We start from the raw sequence: 21,603 nt of genomic DNA, 5'->3' as shown, positions 1-21,603 counted from the left end.
TGCAGGTTTTATTTAATTTGTATTTTTTTCTCGCTGCATGGTTTGGTTTATTTGGATTTTAATGCATAGTCATTTTCTTTTATTTCTAGATCTACCATTGAGTATTTCCTTTCTTCCATTGCACATCACATTTGAAGAAAGCTGAGGCTGAGTCAACCTGACACCATCTTGGGATACCTTTCTTGGAACACTCTTCATTCATTACTTTTTTTCATATATTTATTATTTGAACCCTAATAGTGTTGTAATGTTTTAGAGAACACTCCCCAATCATAAACACGTCTGCATGTGTAGTCTTCCATTTAAATTGGGATTAACTGTGGTGGTAGAGCAGCACATCTTCATTTAGCTGCTCTTAAAAGTCCACTCAGTATATTTTTGTATTATCTCTCTGTAAATTCAATCCTACCAAAGTGCTAAAATGATACATTTGGAAAAGATATATTTGATAAAGCACCACATTGCATGAATGTATGTATTATATCAAATTAATTCATTTCAGTTGACATTTTGCCACATATTTTCTTTTGCAAACTGAAAAAGAGCTTAAAGATTTATTTTGCTTTATTTTTCCCGCAGCAAGTATTTCTGTTATGTATCTCTTATGTGTTTTACTTCTGTAAATGTTTTCATTTTGTTTTCATCAAGTTTTTGATATATAATGAATTTGCCTTGCATGTTTCACTAACTTTACAAATGAGTTTTGGGGGAAAAAAACATAAAAATACCAGACAAAAATATAGACAACTGCAGATTTAACTGCTGATTTTAAGTTTAGGAATATATCAGTTCACAAACTAACTGGTTTGTTTTGCATATGGGGCAGATTTTGCTTTGATGTGGTGAATGGATTCTGTTGTATGTTCTGAACATTAACACTATTTTGTAAATAAATATGATCTGAAGAGGCCCTATTGTCATTCATACATCAATACACATACTGTACATCTGAAGCAAATTTAAGAGTGGAATGTTTTTAGTGCTGCTTTCTTAAATTAAATAGGAACACTAATGCCAATGAAAATAAGACACTTCACATAATGCCTATTTTCCATCTCTCCATGTTAAAGCACAATCTAAGAACAGTTGTAGAGCTAGTTCTATATTTTAATATATGAGAAATATAGAAATATAAGTAATAGCTGAATGTCTTGCACATAGTGTATATCAGGGGTGTTAAACTCAGTTTCCCAGAGGGCCAGACTGGGAAATGAGAATCACATCAAGGGCCAGACATGTAGAGATTATTGACATGTGTTTATTTAAGAGAAAAAGTCAAATATTTTGACTGTATTATTGCATTCTCATATACTGTAGTCTTCTCATTTACATTTTGGGTCTCATAAAGCCCCAAAAAAGTTCCTCAGCCAGCGCCAAATATGTTGAGTAAAGCGCCAACAGTTTGAAAAAGGCCGGAAAAAAAGCGTCAAAATTGTCTGAAAAAGTGACAAAAACATCGGAAATGACAAAAACATCGTAAAAAGCGCCAAAAACTTCAGAAAAAGTGGCAAAACATTGAGTAAAGCCTCCAACACGTTAAAAAAAGTGCCTAAAGCATTGGAAAAAAGCACATAAATCATCGCGTCAAAAATGTCGAAAGAAGCACCAAAGATGTAAAAAAAATAAAATAAAAGCACCAAAAACTTTGGAAAAAGTGACAAAAACTAGGTGGGCCTAAATTGAATGTGAACCTAAATTGAAATGCGGCCGGATCAAAACCTGCGAGGGGCCGGATTTGGCCCTCGGGCACATTACACATGTGGTGTATATGAAGGGTGATACCATTATTTTACAAGGTTTACCTTCTTTACCACTGCCTCTGTCGCTATTGATTAAATAGTGTTAATCATGCCTCCCATTGGTATTAATCTCCCCTCTGGAAAAAAGCAGTAGTTGGCCACATGAGGGCAGTGTTAGTCTGACGTACACTCACCCCCAAGAAAGCAAGTTAATCAGGTGAAACACAGCTACTTAGTCCAACACCTGAGGCCTGTGCTACGAAGCAAGATTTGGCGTTAACGGGGTAACTTCAGGTTCAACCCAGGGTTTTGTGTATCACGACGGTGGATCACTTGTTACCGGGTTAAATCGCCGTGGTAACTTATGCTGAACACCTGACCTAAATTGGAGGTTAAATTGGAGATTAGAGATCAACCGGTGTAAAAGCACCGCCTACTGACCAATCAATACTCGATTGATAACAAGATCCGGTGGAGTTCGGTGCGCAGAGAGAGAGAGAGAGAGAGACACAGAGAGAGACAGAGACAGAGAGAGAGAGAGAGAGAGAGAGAGAGAGAGAGAGAGAGAGAGAGAGAGAGAGAGAGAGACACACAGAGAGAGACAGAGACACAGAGAGAGAGAGAGAGAGAGAGAGAGAGAGAGAGAGAGAGACACAGAGAGAGACAGAGACAGAGAGAGAGAGAGAGAGAGAGGTGCGCTCAGAAAAGTTAAAACATTTAGAGACCAACAACCCCGTTAACATTCCCTGGTGGTATCTTTATGAAAAATATAGATTTTCAGCGGAGGGAATTACATATAGGCTATTTATCGGCTTGTTGAGCCGTGTGTTGCCAATGCGCACATCGGTTTGAATTATATTTTTATATTTTTTATTTGCTCTCACGATGGCTTACCACTGCCAGGGTTGCAACTGAAATAATAGGCTAAAACAACGACAGTTTATGGAAAGCACAAGTGTAATTATGGTCAGATCTTGTGCCTGACTGATGGTGTTCCTCCTATTTTAGGAAGCAGCGACTGTATTACGTTTTACTGTCTATGGCAAAACAGTGTCTGTGTTCTTCATATTTATATATAATTATAATTTGCTCTTCTTATGTAAAATATGCGGCTCTGGTAGATGTTTGCGATTGGTCGTGCCGTGCAAACACCGCCTCTTTTATGTGAACGCGCGCCGCTGGATTGGGAAACCCTGGGTTGATTGAACTAGTTGTTAACCAGCGTCGTGACACAGCTTATGAGGGACCGTGGATGTTAGGTTAGGTGAAGCCGGGTAACTGAAATAAATCCATGTTGATCTTGATTCGTAGTCTACAAGTGATAATGTTATGAACCCACTGAGGTCTATGCTTGCTATTATGATTCAGTATTTGTAGATCAATGAGGGTGTGGCTAGGTATTTGAAGGCTTATGACTATAGAATACTACCTACTTAATACATGTTTTAGGTCCCCTTAAAAATGGCCTGATGAGGGTGTAAAATGAGTTGCATATTTTTGCTCTGTGTGCCAATAGCCACTAGGTTTAATGGAGGAGCCTGCCAACAGAAGAAACGGGGCATTCACCTCCCAGAATTCTTCACTCAGCTCCCTTGACTACTCTGATCTGACCCTTTCCCTCCCAGCTCTCCCTGCAGAGGCTGTAAACAGGGAGGTAAGACCACACAGAAGAGAGGTTACAAACACATCATCATATCCTACAGTAATGAACTGTTGATTAAACACTCTCAGCTCAAGCATCTGGAAATGCTAAATACAAGTCGGAAAAACACAAGAACAGATCTCTTTTTTTTCTCCTTCCAATGGTCTGTTGCAGGATCAAGGAAGTGCTTTGTTTGAATCACCAACACCTACATCACAGGATCAGAGATATGGGTATGCTAATGTCTAAGATTATCATGAATTCTTCTTGACTTAACTTGTGTCTTTAAATAAGTGCTAAATTATAACATTTGTACAAGTTAAATACTCAACCTTAAAGGAATATTAAGAGCAGTTTTGGATTATGACCAATGTCAGCATTACAGGTTCATCACACATAAAGTAAATATTTTTGAATTGAACTTATTTTATATTTGAAGCAAATACTGTAATCCAAGTGAGACCTGTCTGATTGAAAGTGGCCACCAACAGTCAGATTAAAAGGAAACACACAGCAGCAGTCAAAGCCTGTGACTGCAGTTGCTCAATTGTATCAGCTTTGTAGACCGGTGCGTCTGCATTTGCCAGCAACACAAAGACAAGAGCTATGAATTGTGAAGTGAGCACACAGTGTCAAACATCTAATTGAAACATACTGAAACAACACAAACTAAGGTTGCAGCCCAGCGGCCAGAGAGAGAGAGCACATGGCTCTCTAATGAGATATTTCTCTATGCTCCGGTTATATTGGCCTTTGATAAGAACAGTACTTATTGAAGGCTTTGTTTTACCTCTTCCTGCTGTTGTACAGGTCATGACTTTGCTTTTGTGCCTGTTCCCCCCATTATCTGCTTCCTGTCATCACAAGCATTCCAATTTCAACACTAAAGTAGGCATTTGTATTCAGAGTCCTACAGTTATTTCACAAATACACTGTATCACTATGAATGCAATGTGAATAATATAACTCAGCGCTATGCTGCCCATGATATGACACAACTAAGCAAATGCTTCTGACAGTACAAAAATATGTAGATACATTACAGCAAAACATATTACCAATGTATCTCTATATAAACAAATTAATAATATGGCAGTAATTAACATTTCACTGACTATACGTTTAAGGTATTGGATTGTAAAAGATGATTCATATAACTCTTTACACTTCACATTGCTCCTCTCTGTTTTAGGAGGGATGTGGAGGACTTGAGTCAATGGCAGTGTGAGTTCAGGGGTCAAATCATAGCACTGAGACAGTGGCTGAAGAGCATGGAGATGCGGCTGCCTCCTCTGGACCCCAGGGTTAGTTGGGTTTACTGTCTGTCTGCCTTCTGTTGTCTCTTTACCTTTTTCTGTTTCACTATATCCCATGTTAACGTTGTCAGAGAAGCACAGTATGTGTTTCATCAGATCCTCCACCTGAGGTGGCATTACCTTCTTTTTCCCACAGCAAATTTTTAAGTTACTGAATATTATAAGGCATCAGTCACTTCAGTCTAAAAACATCAGAATAAGAAAAACAGAAGCTTGTTTTTATCATATTTTCTTATTAGCTTGTATTTTTTTTCTATCATCTAGTACAATGCGTAGCATACAAAGGCAGTTTTACACTGTGCATCCTGCCAAGCTAGTCTATGTGAAAAGAAATCCATCTGTCATGTCACTGCTCTTTATCTCTCTCTCTCTCTCTCTCTCTCTCTCTCTCTCTCTCTCTCTCTCTTTCCCTCTCTGTCCTTCAACCACAGTTGTTCTGAAGGCTACAAAGACACTTGTGGGGCCCTATGTTCTCATCACACTGGGAAACAATGCAACAATATTGCATTATCATATTATCTCTACTTTGGCACAGCCGTGCTTAAAGCTGAATGCTAATGTCAGCATGCTAACATGTTCCCACTTACAATGCTAGCATGCTGATGCTAAGCAGGTGTTGTTTACTATGTTCACCATCTTAGTTTAGCATGTTTGCATGCTAATATAAATATATATAAAGTAAAGTGTTAGAAAAATCAAATATTGACTTGAAAATGGTGCTAGAAAAGTGTATCATGTGCAGAACATAAATGTCTACAAAATTGCATGGCAATATAGTTGTTTAAGACATTGCACTCAAAACTGCAAATCAACCTCATGGTAGCGCTATTTAATAAGTCAGGGGATCAACAAAATCAGTGTTCTACATCCTCTGGGGACCATGGGGCAAGTCATCTACTAGTTGTTGAGATATTCCCTTCTGGGCCAAAGTGGTAGACTAACAAAAAGACAGCCCACATTGCTAGCATGGCTAAAAAACACAGAAGGATTACAATGGCCCATTGTGAGGTAAGACGAACAAACAGACTGAAAATGCTCCACTTGAAGATGGTTTAAATCTTGCACAGTGAAAAGAACGTGCACTACCACATGTTGGTTCAACTATTGCATGGGTAGTGAGGAACCTGAATGTGACTCCAAATATAGTCAGTGAGTTGTGTTCAATGTCATTCATATAATCCACCGTTCCCATGGTGCAGGGCAAGCATGCGTAACAGAGATGCTTTAGAATCCATGTCCTGGGAGAAAAATGCTGTCTAATGCTTTATCTTATGATTTACTGTACCTGTGATGGAATTACTGCATCTATGAAAATGCTTATTAACCATAATCATTTGAATTGTTTTTTCTTCTAATGTTTGTCCTATGAAGTCTCTCTGTACCTATAGCACCCTATTGCATTATCTACTGCAACATCCTACTTTCCCGGTGGAGATCAATGCAGATTGAGATCTTCTCTAATTTTAACAGTAACTGGCACCTGTAAAGAATATCTGAAATGTTCTGATAAAAGAGCAAAGAGGAAAATGAACCAATGAGTCATGCTAGTGAGTATAAAAAGACTGAAGTTAATTGAGCATTACGGAAAAGAGGAAAGGGATTGTGGAGTCCGACATACTCAGACGGATACTGAGGTGGTCCTCCTCCACTCCTGCCGAGAAACTTCTTTAGGCCACAGGGAGACAGAGGGGTTGGGGAATCAGGCTCCATTGTGCCTGGCCTGGACAGCAAGGCTAGAGAAGTGCTTGGCACTGGAGGCCCTCTGCACACATGAGCACACATGCTGAAAAGACATTAGATTTAGATGGGAGGAAGGGGCAAGGGGACAGAAAAAAAAGAAAAGCAGGATATTTATGGTCAGAGCACTCAGATCTGACTATAGAGGCATTTATTGAACACCAACTGTAGATTTTGCAAAACAACCATTTATACCAATATTTGTACAGTGATTTGTCAGTCAAAGCTGCAGCCAGAATCTTTTTTTTTACCAGTTGGGTTAAAAATCTCTGGGCAATTTTGTGCTGAGTACTTTGTTGAATGACAAGCATGCATAGCAAAAACAACTTTGATCAAAATAGTAACAGATTTATGCAAATTTGTGGTCACAGTTAGGTCAGCTAGCAAGCTAACCTTAGCACTAGCATTGCTAATGTCAACTACTCCATCTCCCCATGTCCCTTTTCCTATCAGTCTAATTAGTCATTAAACCTGTTGTGCTTAGGTTCCTCCCATCATGTCTAACTCAACCAAACAGATTAATCTCCAAAGCAGCTCTGTCTGTGATAAATGTTTGTATTACTAAAACTCAGATTTTTGCTGATTGAATATTGTTAATTTATACAATGGAACAGTTCAGCCTTTAGATAAGAAACATTTCCATTGAGCTTAATTACATGATGAAGCTCCGTAGTGCAGCGAGATGGTGAGGTAATAATTTATTTAAATATCCTTAGTGAAGGGTGACTGCACTTTCTTCAATGAACTGTGAATCAATTACACGAAGGGATTGAAAGGGTTTGTTGTTTGTATTGTTATAGTAAAAATAGTTTTTGGTTGATTTAGTTTTATGGTCTATTGAAGTAGATGTGTTCCATAGTCCTGACTGAATGTCTGAGCCACTAATTGATTGTATAGTCAAAAAGGCCAATGAGACAAAATACGATCTGTGTTTGAACCCGAATGACCCCTTTGCAGAAACTTACTGACTACCATCTACCATGTTACTGAGAAAACATTCTTCAAAGTAGGATGTTCTTAGTTAAAAATTATTTTTCCATGTTACATTTTGTCTCCGTTTGAATAAAGCCACTGTTTCCCTGGGGACTGACGTGTGAGATACACAGGCATGTCTTATCACATCATGAAAGCTCAAATGCTTTGGAGAGCTTTATTCTGACCCCCAATGAGAATGTGTAAAATAAGGGGGTGTCTTTTTTACCTCTGCCATGCCTTTATCATACTGCATCCGACCACAGACCTTTGTCATGGTAATGCTGCACTGCTGGTTTAAGTCTGGGCCTGAGGGACTCGTTAGTTAGCTGGATAAATGAGGGCATCCCTCAGCAGCCCCCCACATACAGACCTTCTACAATACACAGGAGAGAGACACACACCTGCTCCTTAACACAAGGCATGCACTGGCACATCTTAAACTGTTTTTCCCATAAACACTGGGATACACCTTACGGACCAGGACAGCCTAAATATGAAAAGAGATTATTAATAGACCAAGAACTCAAAGAACAAATCATCAGTTCACTAAATGTGTGGGTTTGTATAATTTGCTACAGAAATTTGAAGTTAGCTAATACAAACAAATGTTAAAATATACTACATCAGATCAGGATACCTGGATTACACTTGACATTTCATCGATTCCACAAGGTCTATTCAGTAGCTGCTCTGAAGCTTTCAATCGTATCACACGATCTTCCTCAGCAGATGGAGTTGCCCTTTAGGGATTTATTTAACAAAGGACTAACTTAAGGAAGATTGTGTGATACAATGAAAAGCTCCAAAACAGCTACAAAAGATTTTATTCAGCTATTTCTCTCAGACAAAGTCACATGAAATCACCTCGTCACTGTTTAATATTTGTAAAACCCACAGACAGATGTAAAGTGTGACCAATAGCATTGATTTACTATAGCCACAACCAATTCACTACCCAACCCGTTCTCACTCCCATCTCGTAAAATACTGATCAGCGTCAGATACCGGCGAAAAAAATCACCCTTTAGCGTCTTTATGGAACGCACCGGGCATAACAGCAGCTCGACTGTGGCGCTGTAAGATTACGTAGTAACGGTAGCGAGTAGTATGAAAGACCAAACATTTGTGTACGGAGGTTGGTTGGGGTGGTGGGTGGGTCAAACAACACAGGAATTTCACACAAAGGACCGGGTTTCATGCCTCGCTCTTGTCCCGCGTGTCACCGAAACATACATTTTGTAACCTCACCCACGATCTTTTCCTAACTCTAACCCCTCGTTCTTGTGCCGCATGTGAGTTTAACTTACGTCCTGAACCAGTGTCAAAAAGTGACGCTGACCCAGAGCGTCATAAAGCGACGCCAAGAGTCCCAAACAAGCACGTCTAAAGTCTACGCCAAAGGGCTAGCTGCTACAGGAGACTTTTTGCGTCAGTAACAAACGCCAAAGGCACCTGACCAAGCTTTGCTTTTTGACGCGCTGGCAGTGAGAATGTGTTGCACTACACTAAGTGGTATTGACACAAATGCAAACTTGACCAGAGACAGGCAGTATTGTGCCCATCAAATCCTTACACATCTGAGTAATAGGGAAATTAGGATGTCTTTTGATAGCAATTTGAACTTCCTTTTTACATTGTGTTAAAATATTATGACAATGACAAGTCAAAATGACATCTCTTCACTTTAGGTTAAGGTCTTAAGGTTAAGGTCAAAATATTTTTCTGCTTCCTTGCCCCCCTGCTGGTGAGGCTCTTCTGGATAAAGGCTCTCTGTTGAGGATTCTGGTTTCCCTGGGCCTGTGGCAGATGCTGCATCCCAAATACGACTTGTACACACACACATTATAAACAGGCCCCAGGAAGAGGGGGGAGAGATCACAGCCTATTATCCTTTCCTCTCTGTTTCTGACAGCCAGCAAACACCATTCCTGCTCTCTGACGCTGTCATAACCTTAAGGACAAAAACGTGGGGCTTGTTTTGGTTGCTGTGAATCACCTACAAGACAAATGAATAATGCCTAGATGGCGGTAAACGCGTTTATTCTACAGAGTTGAGTTAAATGTTATATCCAGTTGAGTTTTCCTCTATCTTTGCGTGTCAAATTGATTTTCATCTTACAGCACTTTAAGTAATCTCTCCCATAAGAGATTCTTTAATTCACACACTTTATCAGGGTTAATGGCAATGTGGGGCCTCTTCCTTTATTGCCCCTGTTTTCCTGTGCTCAACGGAAAATGTGGACTTATGGCTGTACATCCTCTCTTCCTGGGAGTAGTTGAATCGAATGCAGAGCTGATGATGAGTTGAGCTTTTCTATCCCAAAGTGGCTAAATCTTGTCTCACACATGGCTGTTATTTCCAGCATCCAGGCAGCCCAGCAGGGTCCAGGCAACCCAGTGGGGAAGCCCTTCAGCCTTTCATCCACTTTTCTTGGAAGCAACCTCTGTTGGTGATAAATGACAGTGTGCATGCTGAATGGTGCTTCTGGATTGACCCTTAAAAGGGACCCCCTCTTTTTTCATTTCTCATGAAGAGGGCTAATTAACATGTTCTGTAGAGGAGCCATTCAATTTGAAGGCAGCAGAGGTTGAGATAGCAGAGGAAGGGGAAAACAAGCCTGTAAAATTCATCATTTTTTTCTCAGGTCCTTTAACGCATGGGATCCATGATCAAATGTAGGCTCCAATTGGACGCTAATTTGGAATTACATTAATTTTGGAAACTCACTTTATTTCATCTCCCAACCTTTGTCCACTCCATTAACGCATGCATTTTGGAAGGATAATGAGGGCTGCTGACGGAAAGATTAGCTTTCTTTCTTGCAGCCAGTAGCAGCTTATTGCATCACTGCATAGCTCAGTGTGCCAGCTGCTCTTTAACCACATCAGCTCGTCTTTTTAAGAACTGTGTGCAAGGCTCTATGTGCACCTACCATGAAATGGAGAGGAGAGATTTTTGGCAAAATAATTTAATTAGTACAGAGGGGACTGGAGGATGCTGAAAGATGGGGTCAGGTGTCATGGTTTGACAACAATGTCTTCCTGGAAAAAGTAGTGCCTCATCACTGCCAGCTCCTTTCAGATAAAGAAAGGGGGGTCGGGGAATGTGGGCCTTACTTGCTCATTAAACAGCTAAAGACATTAGCTCTCCAAGTGATCCAAAGAAACAGCTATGTGTGAGTTTGTGCATTTTTTTTTTTTTTACAGTTTAACAGGCTGAGCTGTTTCTTTTCAGCTTACAGGCTTCATAATGTATGCCTGTTTAGTTTTTGTACTACTGTACATCTCCAAGGTTGTGAGATAGAGGATATCTTTTGTAGCATAACCAAGAGGAGACTGGGAACTGTTACATCAGCACTAGAGTACTCAGGGGTTAAATAACTTGACCCCACAGGGGGCATTCTATTTAATTCACCCTCTCTCTCTCTCTCTCTCTCGGCCACAGTGACAGGCATTTTCAGTTTTCTTTTTTCTTCTTTTTTTTATCAGCATTTGCATGAATTAAGGCTAAAGGAAGGCAGGGGTAAACAATGGGACAGTAATGTAAGGAGCGGAGGATAGCTCTGAAAACCTGAATCAGCTTCAAAGCAACATTAATAGCCTAATTTCATCACCAGCAGTATCCTTAGTGCCCATTCATTGAGGTTTTGACAACATTATACTGTTTTAAAAGACTATAACTAGGTAATATTGATCGTCAGCAGTTTTTTTAATTACTAGTTGGGTGCTTTGTGTGACAACTGGTAGAAAATGTTCTTAACACCCACATGTAATTATTAAAATCTTAACTTTGACTAATCATAGCTGGGCCTCATCACATCCACATTCAACAGACTAAGAAAAAGTGCCTTGTTATATGATTGTTTTGTAACAATAGCAGCATGGTTCTAGGGTAGGCATTATGATCCAGACTGACTATGACTAAATAACTATTGGGTTGTTATACAAACTTTGTTCATACATTTGTGGTCCCCAGAGGATGATTCACTTTGCTCAGACTTATCTCATGAATTGGCGTATGTATGACTCGCCAATTTGTATGCCATTATTGGCGTGTTATCAAGACGCATACTCGTTTTTTAGTGTGTTTATCAACGCCGTTTAGCGTCCATTGACTTACATTACCTTGCAATTGTGTGTGAATTGATGCTGTAGTGAGTAGTATGAAAGGGCAACTTTCACCCAGGAGAGCGGGGATCACGTCCCGTGTTTGACTTTGTGTCCTGCGTGTGATGTTTCCTTTCCACGTTTGTTGTTTTTCTAAATCCAACCGGTTCATCTTTTCCTAAACCCAACCCGCGTGTGACGTTTCCTAAACCCAACCCCATTCTTCTTTTCCTAATCCTAACCAGTTCTTCTTTTCCTAAACCCAACCGCAGCCTCGCAATAACACGCCACGTGGCTTTAGAAAGTGCCATGTGGCGTGTATGTTTACGCTGTGACGTTGCAGACTGCCGTCCGCTGTATAGAGCGTAGACATACACGTGGATAGCTCAAAATGTGTACAGATAACACGCCACTTGGCTTTAGGAAAGTGGTGTCTATGTTTACGCAAAGTCATGATATCACGTTGCTTTGCTACTGATATTCAAGGTCCCTCAAGAAAATATTCTAATGACTATGGGCCTAAATTTGAATTTTCCCAATACCTTGGTTTATGACCCAATGCAGTAGAGTACATGCAAATCAAATGGCATTCCCATCAGCTGTACGTTGTGTTTGATGCAAATAACAAATGTTAGCATGCTAATTAAGGACTAAACTAATATGGTGAACATGGTAAATGTCACTGCTAAAGATCTGCATGTTAGCATTTAGCTCAGATCACCACTGTGCCTAAGAACTAGCATGGCTGTCTTCGTATTGTTTAGTGACACAACCTTCAAAATTCAATTGTCTTTACCAACAAAACTTAATTTAACTACAGTATGTGCTATTTTCTGAAAGGCATAAACCCTGCATGGAGCTCCTGCAGAAAATACTGGACTTAAGTCTTTGTTAATGGTTACATCATGATCCTAACCAATTAAATCAGGATTGTGCTCACATCTTTTGCTAAATAAACCAAGTTTGCATTGACAGGTTCAAAGACATTTCCACTCACATGTAACACAGAAGGCACTTTACACTGGAGCGAGTGGTATTGATTATATATTTTATGAGGCGATATACTACACATTGCACAGGGGAATGCAAGCAGAAAGGCACATGAACATATCTCCTACTCATAGAAGATATAGTTTCTGACTGCACTGCTGAGAGATTAAAAACAGGCACAGGATATATTTGATGTAAAACGATATAGCATAAAAATGTGAACTAGATGTGATTGTTTATTGAAGAGTCAATGGTATGGTCCTTCAGATGCGTTCTCCTTTAACTCCTTTAAGTGACCTCATGGATTAGAGAGAAGGCTGAGTGGCGGGTATCTGCATGCATGCATGCATGCAGATGTGTGTGTGCGTGTGCGTGTGTGCATGTGTGTGTTTATCGGCGAGACTGTATGAGAGAGTGTGTGAGTGTGTGTTCTGTACAATCAATTGTCAATTAGTTGATTATTTGGTTGGCTGGAGAAAGACACAAGGAAATGACTAAAGAGGGCAGGACTTGGGGCATTAACACTCTTTGTGACGCAGTCACCTGTATGTACACTTCTGTTGGGTTTTTTGTGCACCTGCACGCTACATCATTTCCAGAGAGATATTTCTGGTGTATTAAAACTAGTGTATACCAGTGAATGTTGCTCTAATGGTGTTTGCATGCAGTATGCTTGGTGTTCTGAATTTCTAAGGCAAATGTTGTGACTTATTGAAATAGGGCACGATAGAATTTCTCCATAGGGGTCCTTCCTTTGCTTTCCCATGCTAAAAGCAGAGAAAAGACTCCGTATTATCTTCCCATTGCACTATTTGTTGTGTTTGCTTCCAGCCTCTTTGTTTATGGGCTGGGTTTGCAATGGCTGGAACTGAGTTGAAAAGTAATCTGAGATGTTTTACAGTAATTAGTCGTCTTTGTTGCTGCTGTGGAGAGCTGCACTGACTCTGAATGGGGAAGGGGGGACTGCAATGGGGTTGGGGGTGAATGTGTGAGTGGGTGGGTAGCAGGGTGGGTGTGGGTCCCTTCTTTTGTAGCCTGCACTTCTCTCCCTCGCCATCCAGAGAGGGAATGGACAGAGGCAGCTGTCACTTAACATGTGAATGTTCCGAGGGCGGCCCAGGGGTCTTTAGAAAACTCTCCTTTTTTTGCCCCCCACCCATTCCATTTTTCAAGCAGAAGCAGCATGGAGTTTCTGAGCCACAGTCAGACCCAGAGGAGGGGCTTTGTTGGATGAGAAGGGGGAGAGAGTGAGAGAAAAAGCCTGGAGAAGGTAAAGGGGGCACTTTGCCGCCTCGCTGCCTGGTACAGGAGCAACCTGAACAGCAGCAGCGCTGGTGAGAATGCCACCGCCTTCCTGTTAAATGGAACCGGCTCAATCTGACCTCAATGTGAAAACTGCACTTGGCTGGGAACTGTGGGAGTTCAACTGAGCCGTTGGAATACATTGTCTCCATCTGGGCGCACTATCCCATCGGCTGCATTAACAAGGAAGGAATTCCTCTATCACAGCTCCCACAACAAAGAAGAAAGGGAGAGGAGCAGAGCTGGTGGGAGGAGAAGTGAAGTAAGGGGAGGGGAGGGGTGCACTGCGAGGGGAGAGGAGGACATTGTTTGCCTGTGTCTGTGGGCAACGGAAAAGCATGAGTTATCAGGGCATGTGTGAGTGTGTTTAGAAAGTGTGTTTGTATGTGTAAATGAGTGTACTGGATTGAGGTTTGTGGACGGAGTATGCATGTGTATGTGTGGGGTGTTCATGTTTGGGATGTTGGAGCCGGGAGGCCATTCAAAGGATGCTCAAACAAAGCTGGATTTTTTTTTTTCTCTCTCCTTTTTGAATGGTGATTGAGGACTGGCTGGATTCCTTTACTCAGGCTGTTTGGTTCAACTGTGCTTCAGGGTAAGTGTGGTTAACGTAAGCTTCAAACCGCCAAAACTGCCAGTGACCCAGGATTGGCTCACAGAGAGTTTGGTTTTGGACTTTGTTATTGAGGGAGCCATGTGACATTACATTAGTTGTGACTGCAGGATTTTCTTCACTTATTCTAACCAAAATGTGGCAGGCAATGAACTATTCCAGTAGAGACAACATCAGTGTGAATGGATCATTCTGATGTAAGTATATTTTATTCAGTTCAACAGTTTGTTCTTTGGAAACTGGCTTTCTTAGCTGGCTGGATTTCATGAAAGGATGCAGAATACTGATCAACATTTTAACATATCTCAGTCGGCATGGCCATTTTCAATAACTATTAATTTTGCCAAAGCCATGCTGACATTATATTATATACAGTAGCTTTATGTTGCATGTTTAGAGGGCTGTCTTTGAGATAAGCATGTGACCTTGTACAATATCCACCTTAAAATGTTATGAGTCTCATGGGTGAATGCACAGCTGCCATCCTTGATTAGGGACCACTACCATGATTACTACTCCAGGACCTCCCTTAACAGAGGCAGACACATAGCAGACACACAATATTATAGGGCTCTGCTGTTGTGATTGATGATCATTGTTCTGCTACTAATTACAAATACACCCATACAATGCTTCTTGTATCATGTAAATGGAACAATCGATGCAATACAAACAAAAATCTGATGTTTTTTATATACTATTTTTATATGTTAGGTGATGCTTTCAATACATGCACATACATATCTCCCATATTGAGATTTAGATAAGAATTAGACATGAAATGTAAAACTGAAGTATCTGAAAACGATAATATTACGTTTTTTTTCTTTCATATTTCGTTTGCATTGCGAAGCTGCTATACTATGTTTGTAATCAAATTCATCAGGAAATTGACTGCGGTCATGTATCATAAATCACTGTTGAGAGCAAAGAAAGGGCTGTCTGAATTAAGGGCCATTTCAAAATAGGTTAAGTAATGGGATGGGCAGGTCATCTGCAATATGAGTTAAATGGTGGAGTGGTTCTCTGATTCCCTGGTTCTCCTTCTAGTATGATAATGCTAGAAAGTGAAGTGCATATCAGATACTGGCTTAAGGCATTTTGAGAGGGTTTCTCTGGTTTTCTATTATTGTAGAATAATGTAGATCCTGGTATTATTAAAGTATATTATTATATGTGAGGGCTACAAAAAGCATTAAAATGCCTTTTATAAAAAGTATGTTGTATATCAGCGAGTTGCCCAGTCTAGTAGACATAGAAAAACAATATATTTGCATATTTATGTTTATAACATATCCCTGGTAGTCATTTATGTGCACTCTAATGAGACTACTCAGCATATCCTCACATATGTTGCTACAAGATCACTGTACAGGCAACTGTGTAATTTAGCAAACGACCACACATGCGCTGCAGTAACCAGACACGGCACACCCTCTCTCTTGAATTGTTAACCCATATGAACACGGCCACAGACACTCTCTCTGCCCTCCTCAGGAGACCGCTGGGCAGTGATCTGAGCTAACTGGGTAATCATTGATCTTGAGGCTGGGGCTTTGTCTGGGCACTACTCTCTGATCCGACTGTGTTCTCCCCTGTGGATCCATTGACTGCATCATCTGCTCTGCAGAGACATACATGATGTAGGTAATTACTAGACTAATGCACATGGAGTCATCATATCCAACTAGGTCATTTTTAAGATTCTCATTTAGTTAAAAGCCATGATGTATCTTTATTATAATAAGATTCATGTTTGGGAGACGCACAAATGAGATTTGATTCAAACATGGGGTGGATCTTGACAGTAGCACAATGCAAAGTTCTACTTAGCGGCCGACTGTCTTTGTGTATATCCTCTGGCAAAGATAAGAGAGCTGCATATTTAGCATAATTCTGTTTGCCTACTGTACCCATACAACATCCCAATTTCCCCTTTGTTGACCCATATTGCCCCCCCCCACAGATCTTTAGCATGACCTGAGGTGACCTGTGTAATTCTGAATGGAGCAGTCCAACCCTGCCTCAGAAGGAGGACCCGGCCTTGACAGGAACCCTCCCTGTGATCTCCTGATGGGCTCACCTCAGCTCCTCTAGACCAAGATAATTGCATTCACCTTTAACCCTTCTGTCAAAACAATGAAGGCACTGAGCTGAGGGGGCTGACAAAGTTTGAAATTGTCACTGCCAATGAGTCTTTTCAGTAATCTACTAATTTTGGTCAAACAATATGTTGATGACATCATGGTTGGATTCAAAAGCGTAATATAGTGATGTAGTAGTGAGAGGAAAGCCCTGTATCCTACAAGCTCTACTTTGTAATCATTATGAAATAGCATTTATTTGAGCTTTTCTCCATAAAAACACCATCAGTTTAAACTGCACACTAAGGTATACTGTTGATTGCTGCTGTTTTCCTAACTACCCCCCACTGCCCCCATGCCCTGAGAAATGAGGCGATGTCTGCCTTTTTATGGCTGTCATATTTGATCAGATCCTTAACGGGTTTCCCAGGGCTGGTCCAGGCCGAGATAGAGAAAGAGCTGGCTGTTTGCCACTGGTTCAGCGTGCCAGGCTCAACAGTGGGATCCTCGACAAGCCTGTCACATTGATTTCTAAGCCCAGAATATTTCAGTTGGTGATGTGAGATAGATGGGGAGCATGTGTGTATGTGGTCTAAAGGAAGACAAAGGGACAGGGAATATCCAGGCCAAGTATCTCTGCTGTAGTTCCCGCTGGTGTTTCAGTGCCAAGAAAAGGGCAACATCACACAAAAACTTAGCAAATAAAGGATGTGAGAGACAATGTAAGCTGTGGCAAAAATACTTAAAAAAAAAAAAGAAGATCAGTGGTATAATTTTATGATGTTTTACAACACTTTTTCACTGCATGATGACCCAGAGCCCCCTTGTCTTATTTTAGGTAGCTGAAGGATCTTCCGCATGCATGGCCGAGGGGCCTTACCTCACCTATTACCTCACTAGCCTTGGGGCTGAAGGATTATGGGTAACCTCATCAGCCGGCCCAGCTGCCTGGGCCAGAAGTCCAAGCATGTAAGGTCAGACGAGGACTTCCTGAAGGAGTGCTACCAACGACGAAGAGAGTGGCAGCCCCCGGAGCAACATGGGGAGGCCAAACCAGACGTTGCTGTCCACAACAAAGCAAGCGAGGATGCAAACAAGGAAGGAGAGGTGGAGAGAGACAAGGAGGCACAGGAAAATGATCATAAGAGGGAGGAGGGAGCTTATACTCCTATTTCAGACAAACCCCTCCGCAGCTCTCCTGCATCCACAATCAGGAGCACCAGTACTCTGGATAATGCCTGGCACAACAGCCCTTCCCCGATAAAAACATCCCGAAATGGGACACTAACAAGGAGAACAGTACCTCCAGAGTTTACCAGATCCCCCTTGGCTCACCCGGACATGAGCGCAGCAGAGAGGAGGGCCAGCTTCCATAGGAGAGACTCCAGAGAAGGAAGCCCCTGGTCCTGGAAGACTCTGGGATCACGTGAGGTTACAGAGGTGACGGAGGTGACGGAAACAACTGTAACGGAAATTGTGGAAGTGACAGAGTATCCGTCTGGAGATAAAGGAGGGGACCCCGTAGTCACCAGAACTGTTAGAATCCTGAATGGGGTCGCCGAGGAACTCGCTGAGGTTGATAAAAACGCCAACTTTCAAACACGACAATCTCACCTGTCCTCCATTTCATCCTTTTCTCTTCTCATCTGAACTTAAAATGATTTATTAGTAACTATTCCCATCTAGACTCTCTTTAAAAGTTTGTCTTTCTTGTCTCTATAACATCGTGGTGGGTCTTTTTAAAACACTGACTTTATGAAACAACATGTCGACTGTCTTTAATTTGCAGCTCCAAAGTGATGGACACTCAAGCTCAGACCAGGATTCCAGCCTGGATAGATGGAGGGTACCTTTAACTTTTTTCTCCTTGTGTTGCAGTAAAACTTGTCATGTTTCACCTCTGCTGACAGAATTTTCATTCATTCATACTTCAGCTAATACTTTGTCATGGTCTTTCTCAAGGGAACAAGATCTGCCTTGGCACTGAGGGATGTGTCTACAGATTCTGAGACATTTCTCCAAAACCTGGAAGCTTTGCTCACATGGGTCAGTGAGATAGAGGAGCTCACAGCCAATCAGAAACCCCCATCCTCAGAGGTCAAAGTAGTGAAAGCACAGCTCCAAGAACAAAAGGTCTGTTATCACCAATATCACCATATTTTTTGTTCCAAAAAAACACATTTGGAGTACTTTGGTAGTGGGAATACACCTGAAAGATTTACCTATAGTGCTGAGGTCATGAAAATGCTCAACTGCTTCCTTTATAACCTACATTCTGTGCTATTCAGTGCTGAATGGGTGGCATTCATAGCCACAATGAGCTTCAGTAAGTCTTTGTGAATATTTCCTGGGGCAGGGAAGTCTCTCACCTTTCAGCTGTAATCACACCCATTGTGAGCTCTTTGGATGAGGTGAAACCTGCCTGCCTCTTGACAATGTAAGCTTGACACACGAGACAGGGCTTCCTCCACACTGATCCAAAGGCAGAAAAAAGAATGGGGCTTTGATAAATATTAATTCTTACTGGAAGCAATGTGATTTCTCTGAAATTAAAACATAAAGGTATTAAATATAAAGTAAACATGTTTTGTAGTAATACAAAAACAGAAACTTTATTCTTATTTGTCACATAAAACTGCAGTACAATGTCGTGTGATTAAATCTCTGCATTTAACCCATCCTAAGCATTAGGATACATACACATACAGCACCTGGGGAGCAACTTGGGGTTCAGTGTCTTGCTCAAGGACACTTTGACATGTGGCCAGAATCGAACTGCCAATCTTGTGGTTGAGAGCCGACCCTCTACACTCTGAGCCACATATGATAAGAACTGATTTGATTTAATATAGAAGGGTGTTTGTGAGGGCTTTGAAATATGTATCACTGTCAAATAGAGGTACATTTTATAGACTCCTCAATCTACAATAAACCATTTTTGATTTCATGAAGTATGGCTTTACTTGAGCGTATTCTGTTGTTTTACAGCTCCTGCAGCGCCTCCTAACAGACCGAAGGCGTAGTATGGACTCCTTGTTTTATGAGGGCCCTCGGCTTCTGGAGGCCCACCCAGGACAGGAAGGGGAGCAGGAAAAGGTCAAGCTCTCCACTCTCAAACAGAAGTGGGATGCCTTACAGCTGGGGGCAGAGCAAAGGTCAGCTACCTTTACTGGCAATGCCACACTTACATTTGGCATGGCTTACTGCATGATACAATTTTTACTCACCGATGGTAACAATCAGTGGGCATTTTGTTGTTGGTAGGAGAGGGAGTCTGGAGCTTATTCTGCCCAGGGCCCAGCTCTTCCAGGAAGGAGTAGACAGCTTGCAGCAGTGGCTCATATCTGTGGAACAGACCCTAGCTGAACTACGGAATGCAGAGAGAGTGATGCTGCATCTCTCAGAGGCTACAGATAGGGCCAAGGTTGGAAATCTACCATGTATGGTTCAACTGCATATACAGTATAGTAAATGTGCATTACGCAGTTTGAGTCGAGAATTATAACTTTGACATGTTTTCACTTTCTTTTAGGCCGTTGTTGAGGAGATTCAAGTCAAAACAGCTGAGCTAGGGAAAATACAAAAGTCAGGACATGATCTGATGGAGGCAATTTCAGGTAGTGTTTTCTACATACAGTAAGATAAAAACTTATAGGCATTGTATGGTCATTGAGGTTGGATCAATATTAGTTTTAAATATCAATACTAATATTTTGTTCTAAAACTGCCAGTAGCATCAGCACATCATTTCCCTGCAAATGTTTAAATCTAATGGTAACAATATGAATACATACTCCTGCATTTGGTTTTTGTGTGGAATCTGATTAAAATGTCAAAACAGTAGGCTATAATTAATCCAGATAAATTTCCAATTGATATAGTGAATCAATTCTGTTGATCAATACTACAATATATATGTCAGTTAATAAAAAGCACATTCTATCAATCTTTTAAAAAAAACAACTGATTTTTAAAATTGACAATCAATGTCTGCAAAAATATATTTACTTACCCTATGACTGCTGATATTTGTGATTTGTCCTCGGTTTCAGAGGATGAATCTCAGCTGGTGCAGGAGAAGATGGATGCTCTGCGTATCCGTTGCTCTGTGCTGAGTCTAAGCAGTCTGGACGTGCTGCAGAGGCTGGAGCAGGCCCTGGAGGCCTCCAGTCGCTGCACCTCCAGCCAGGAGGACCTCCATTTGTGGCTGGGCCGCATCGAGAGGGAGCTACTGGGGGCAGCAGGAGCGCAGACACATGCTGGAGATGCAGTACTATGTGCAGCTGAGAGACAGAGGGTAATGTTCCCACCATAGACGGTTAATATTAATGGAAAAAGCATCCGGTTCGATGAAGTGCTGCAAATGCGGAAGTGCCTTAAACCTGCATTTTATCTGAATTCCAGCAGGGGGCGACACGTGCGGTTGCAAAAGGACGTCGGTTTCTGTAGAAGTCTATGAGAAAGTGACCCACTTCTCACTTGATTTATTACCTCAGTAAACATTTCCATAATGAGTTTATGGTCTCAATCGCTAGTTTTAAGTGTTCTGCAATACAGAATGATGTTCATTTTTTGAATTATGGTCTCGTTGATTTTAAAATCGACGATAAAGCAGGGGGTGTTTTAGGGCGTGGCTATGATGTGATTGACAGTTCGCGGCCTGTCTTATATGTAAAATAACTATGTGACAAAGATATATTTAAAACCTAGCGAAGCTAAATCTTACCTCGAATTATGTAGGATAGCTTTCAGCAGCAGTTGCATCCAGATTGCTAGTGAAAGTGTGTAACGTAGAGTGTAAGCAGTGTTGCTAACTCTCAGCTAACATCACAGTCAGATACCGCCCAACAGTCTATGGCTCCTCCCTCATTCCTCCCTCTCGTCTAAAATCGTCACATCCGCAACCAGGATGGCTGCGCCCGTAACAGCAAACTCGACGACTCATAGCAGATCTCCACAAACCAATGGGTGACGTCACATATGCTCTGTCCATTAATATTTACAGTCAATGGTTCCCACTCAATCCTATAATGAACCGGTCAATGCTTTAGCAGTATTGCTAGCTTTTTCAATGGAAAGTAGTTGAAGCCTCTTAAAA

At 41.2% G+C, this 21,603-nt stretch overlaps 1 protein-coding gene and 1 long non-coding RNA gene across 3 annotated transcripts in view; both read left to right on the top strand.

The window, feature by feature from the left end:
• The window catches only part of LOC116035271 (plectin-like), a 212,729-nt gene that overhangs the window by 170,292 nt on the left and 20,834 nt on the right, over nucleotides 1-21,603 (top strand). The window contains exons 34-43 of the mRNA XM_031278275.2: nucleotides 3,256-3,393; nucleotides 3,556-3,614; nucleotides 4,574-4,685; nucleotides 17,418-18,080; nucleotides 18,295-18,351; nucleotides 18,468-18,638; nucleotides 19,494-19,660; nucleotides 19,770-19,929; nucleotides 20,038-20,122; nucleotides 20,558-20,802. Coding sequence (XP_031134135.2) covers nucleotides 3,256-3,393; nucleotides 3,556-3,614; nucleotides 4,574-4,685; nucleotides 17,418-18,080; nucleotides 18,295-18,351; nucleotides 18,468-18,638; nucleotides 19,494-19,660; nucleotides 19,770-19,929; nucleotides 20,038-20,122; nucleotides 20,558-20,802 — 1,857 coding nt within the window. The remainder of the gene's footprint in view (nucleotides 1-3,255; nucleotides 3,394-3,555; nucleotides 3,615-4,573; nucleotides 4,686-17,417; nucleotides 18,081-18,294; nucleotides 18,352-18,467; nucleotides 18,639-19,493; nucleotides 19,661-19,769; nucleotides 19,930-20,037; nucleotides 20,123-20,557; nucleotides 20,803-21,603) is intronic.
• LOC118496065 lies at nucleotides 13,545-17,333 on the top strand. Of its 2 annotated transcripts, none has more exons than XR_004898540.1 (3): nucleotides 13,545-14,403; nucleotides 15,919-16,064; nucleotides 16,388-17,333. It is a non-coding gene; the product is annotated as an uncharacterized LOC118496065 (long non-coding RNA). The 2 variants fall into 2 exon arrangements; XR_004898541.1 differs by having other exon boundaries at nucleotides 15,919-16,068.

Source organism: Sander lucioperca, chromosome 10 (genome assembly GCF_008315115.2).
Source record: "Sander lucioperca isolate FBNREF2018 chromosome 10, SLUC_FBN_1.2, whole genome shotgun sequence".
Taxonomy (NCBI): domain Eukaryota; kingdom Metazoa; phylum Chordata; class Actinopteri; order Perciformes; family Percidae; genus Sander; species Sander lucioperca.
This window is presented reverse-complemented; position numbering and strand designations above follow the sequence as displayed.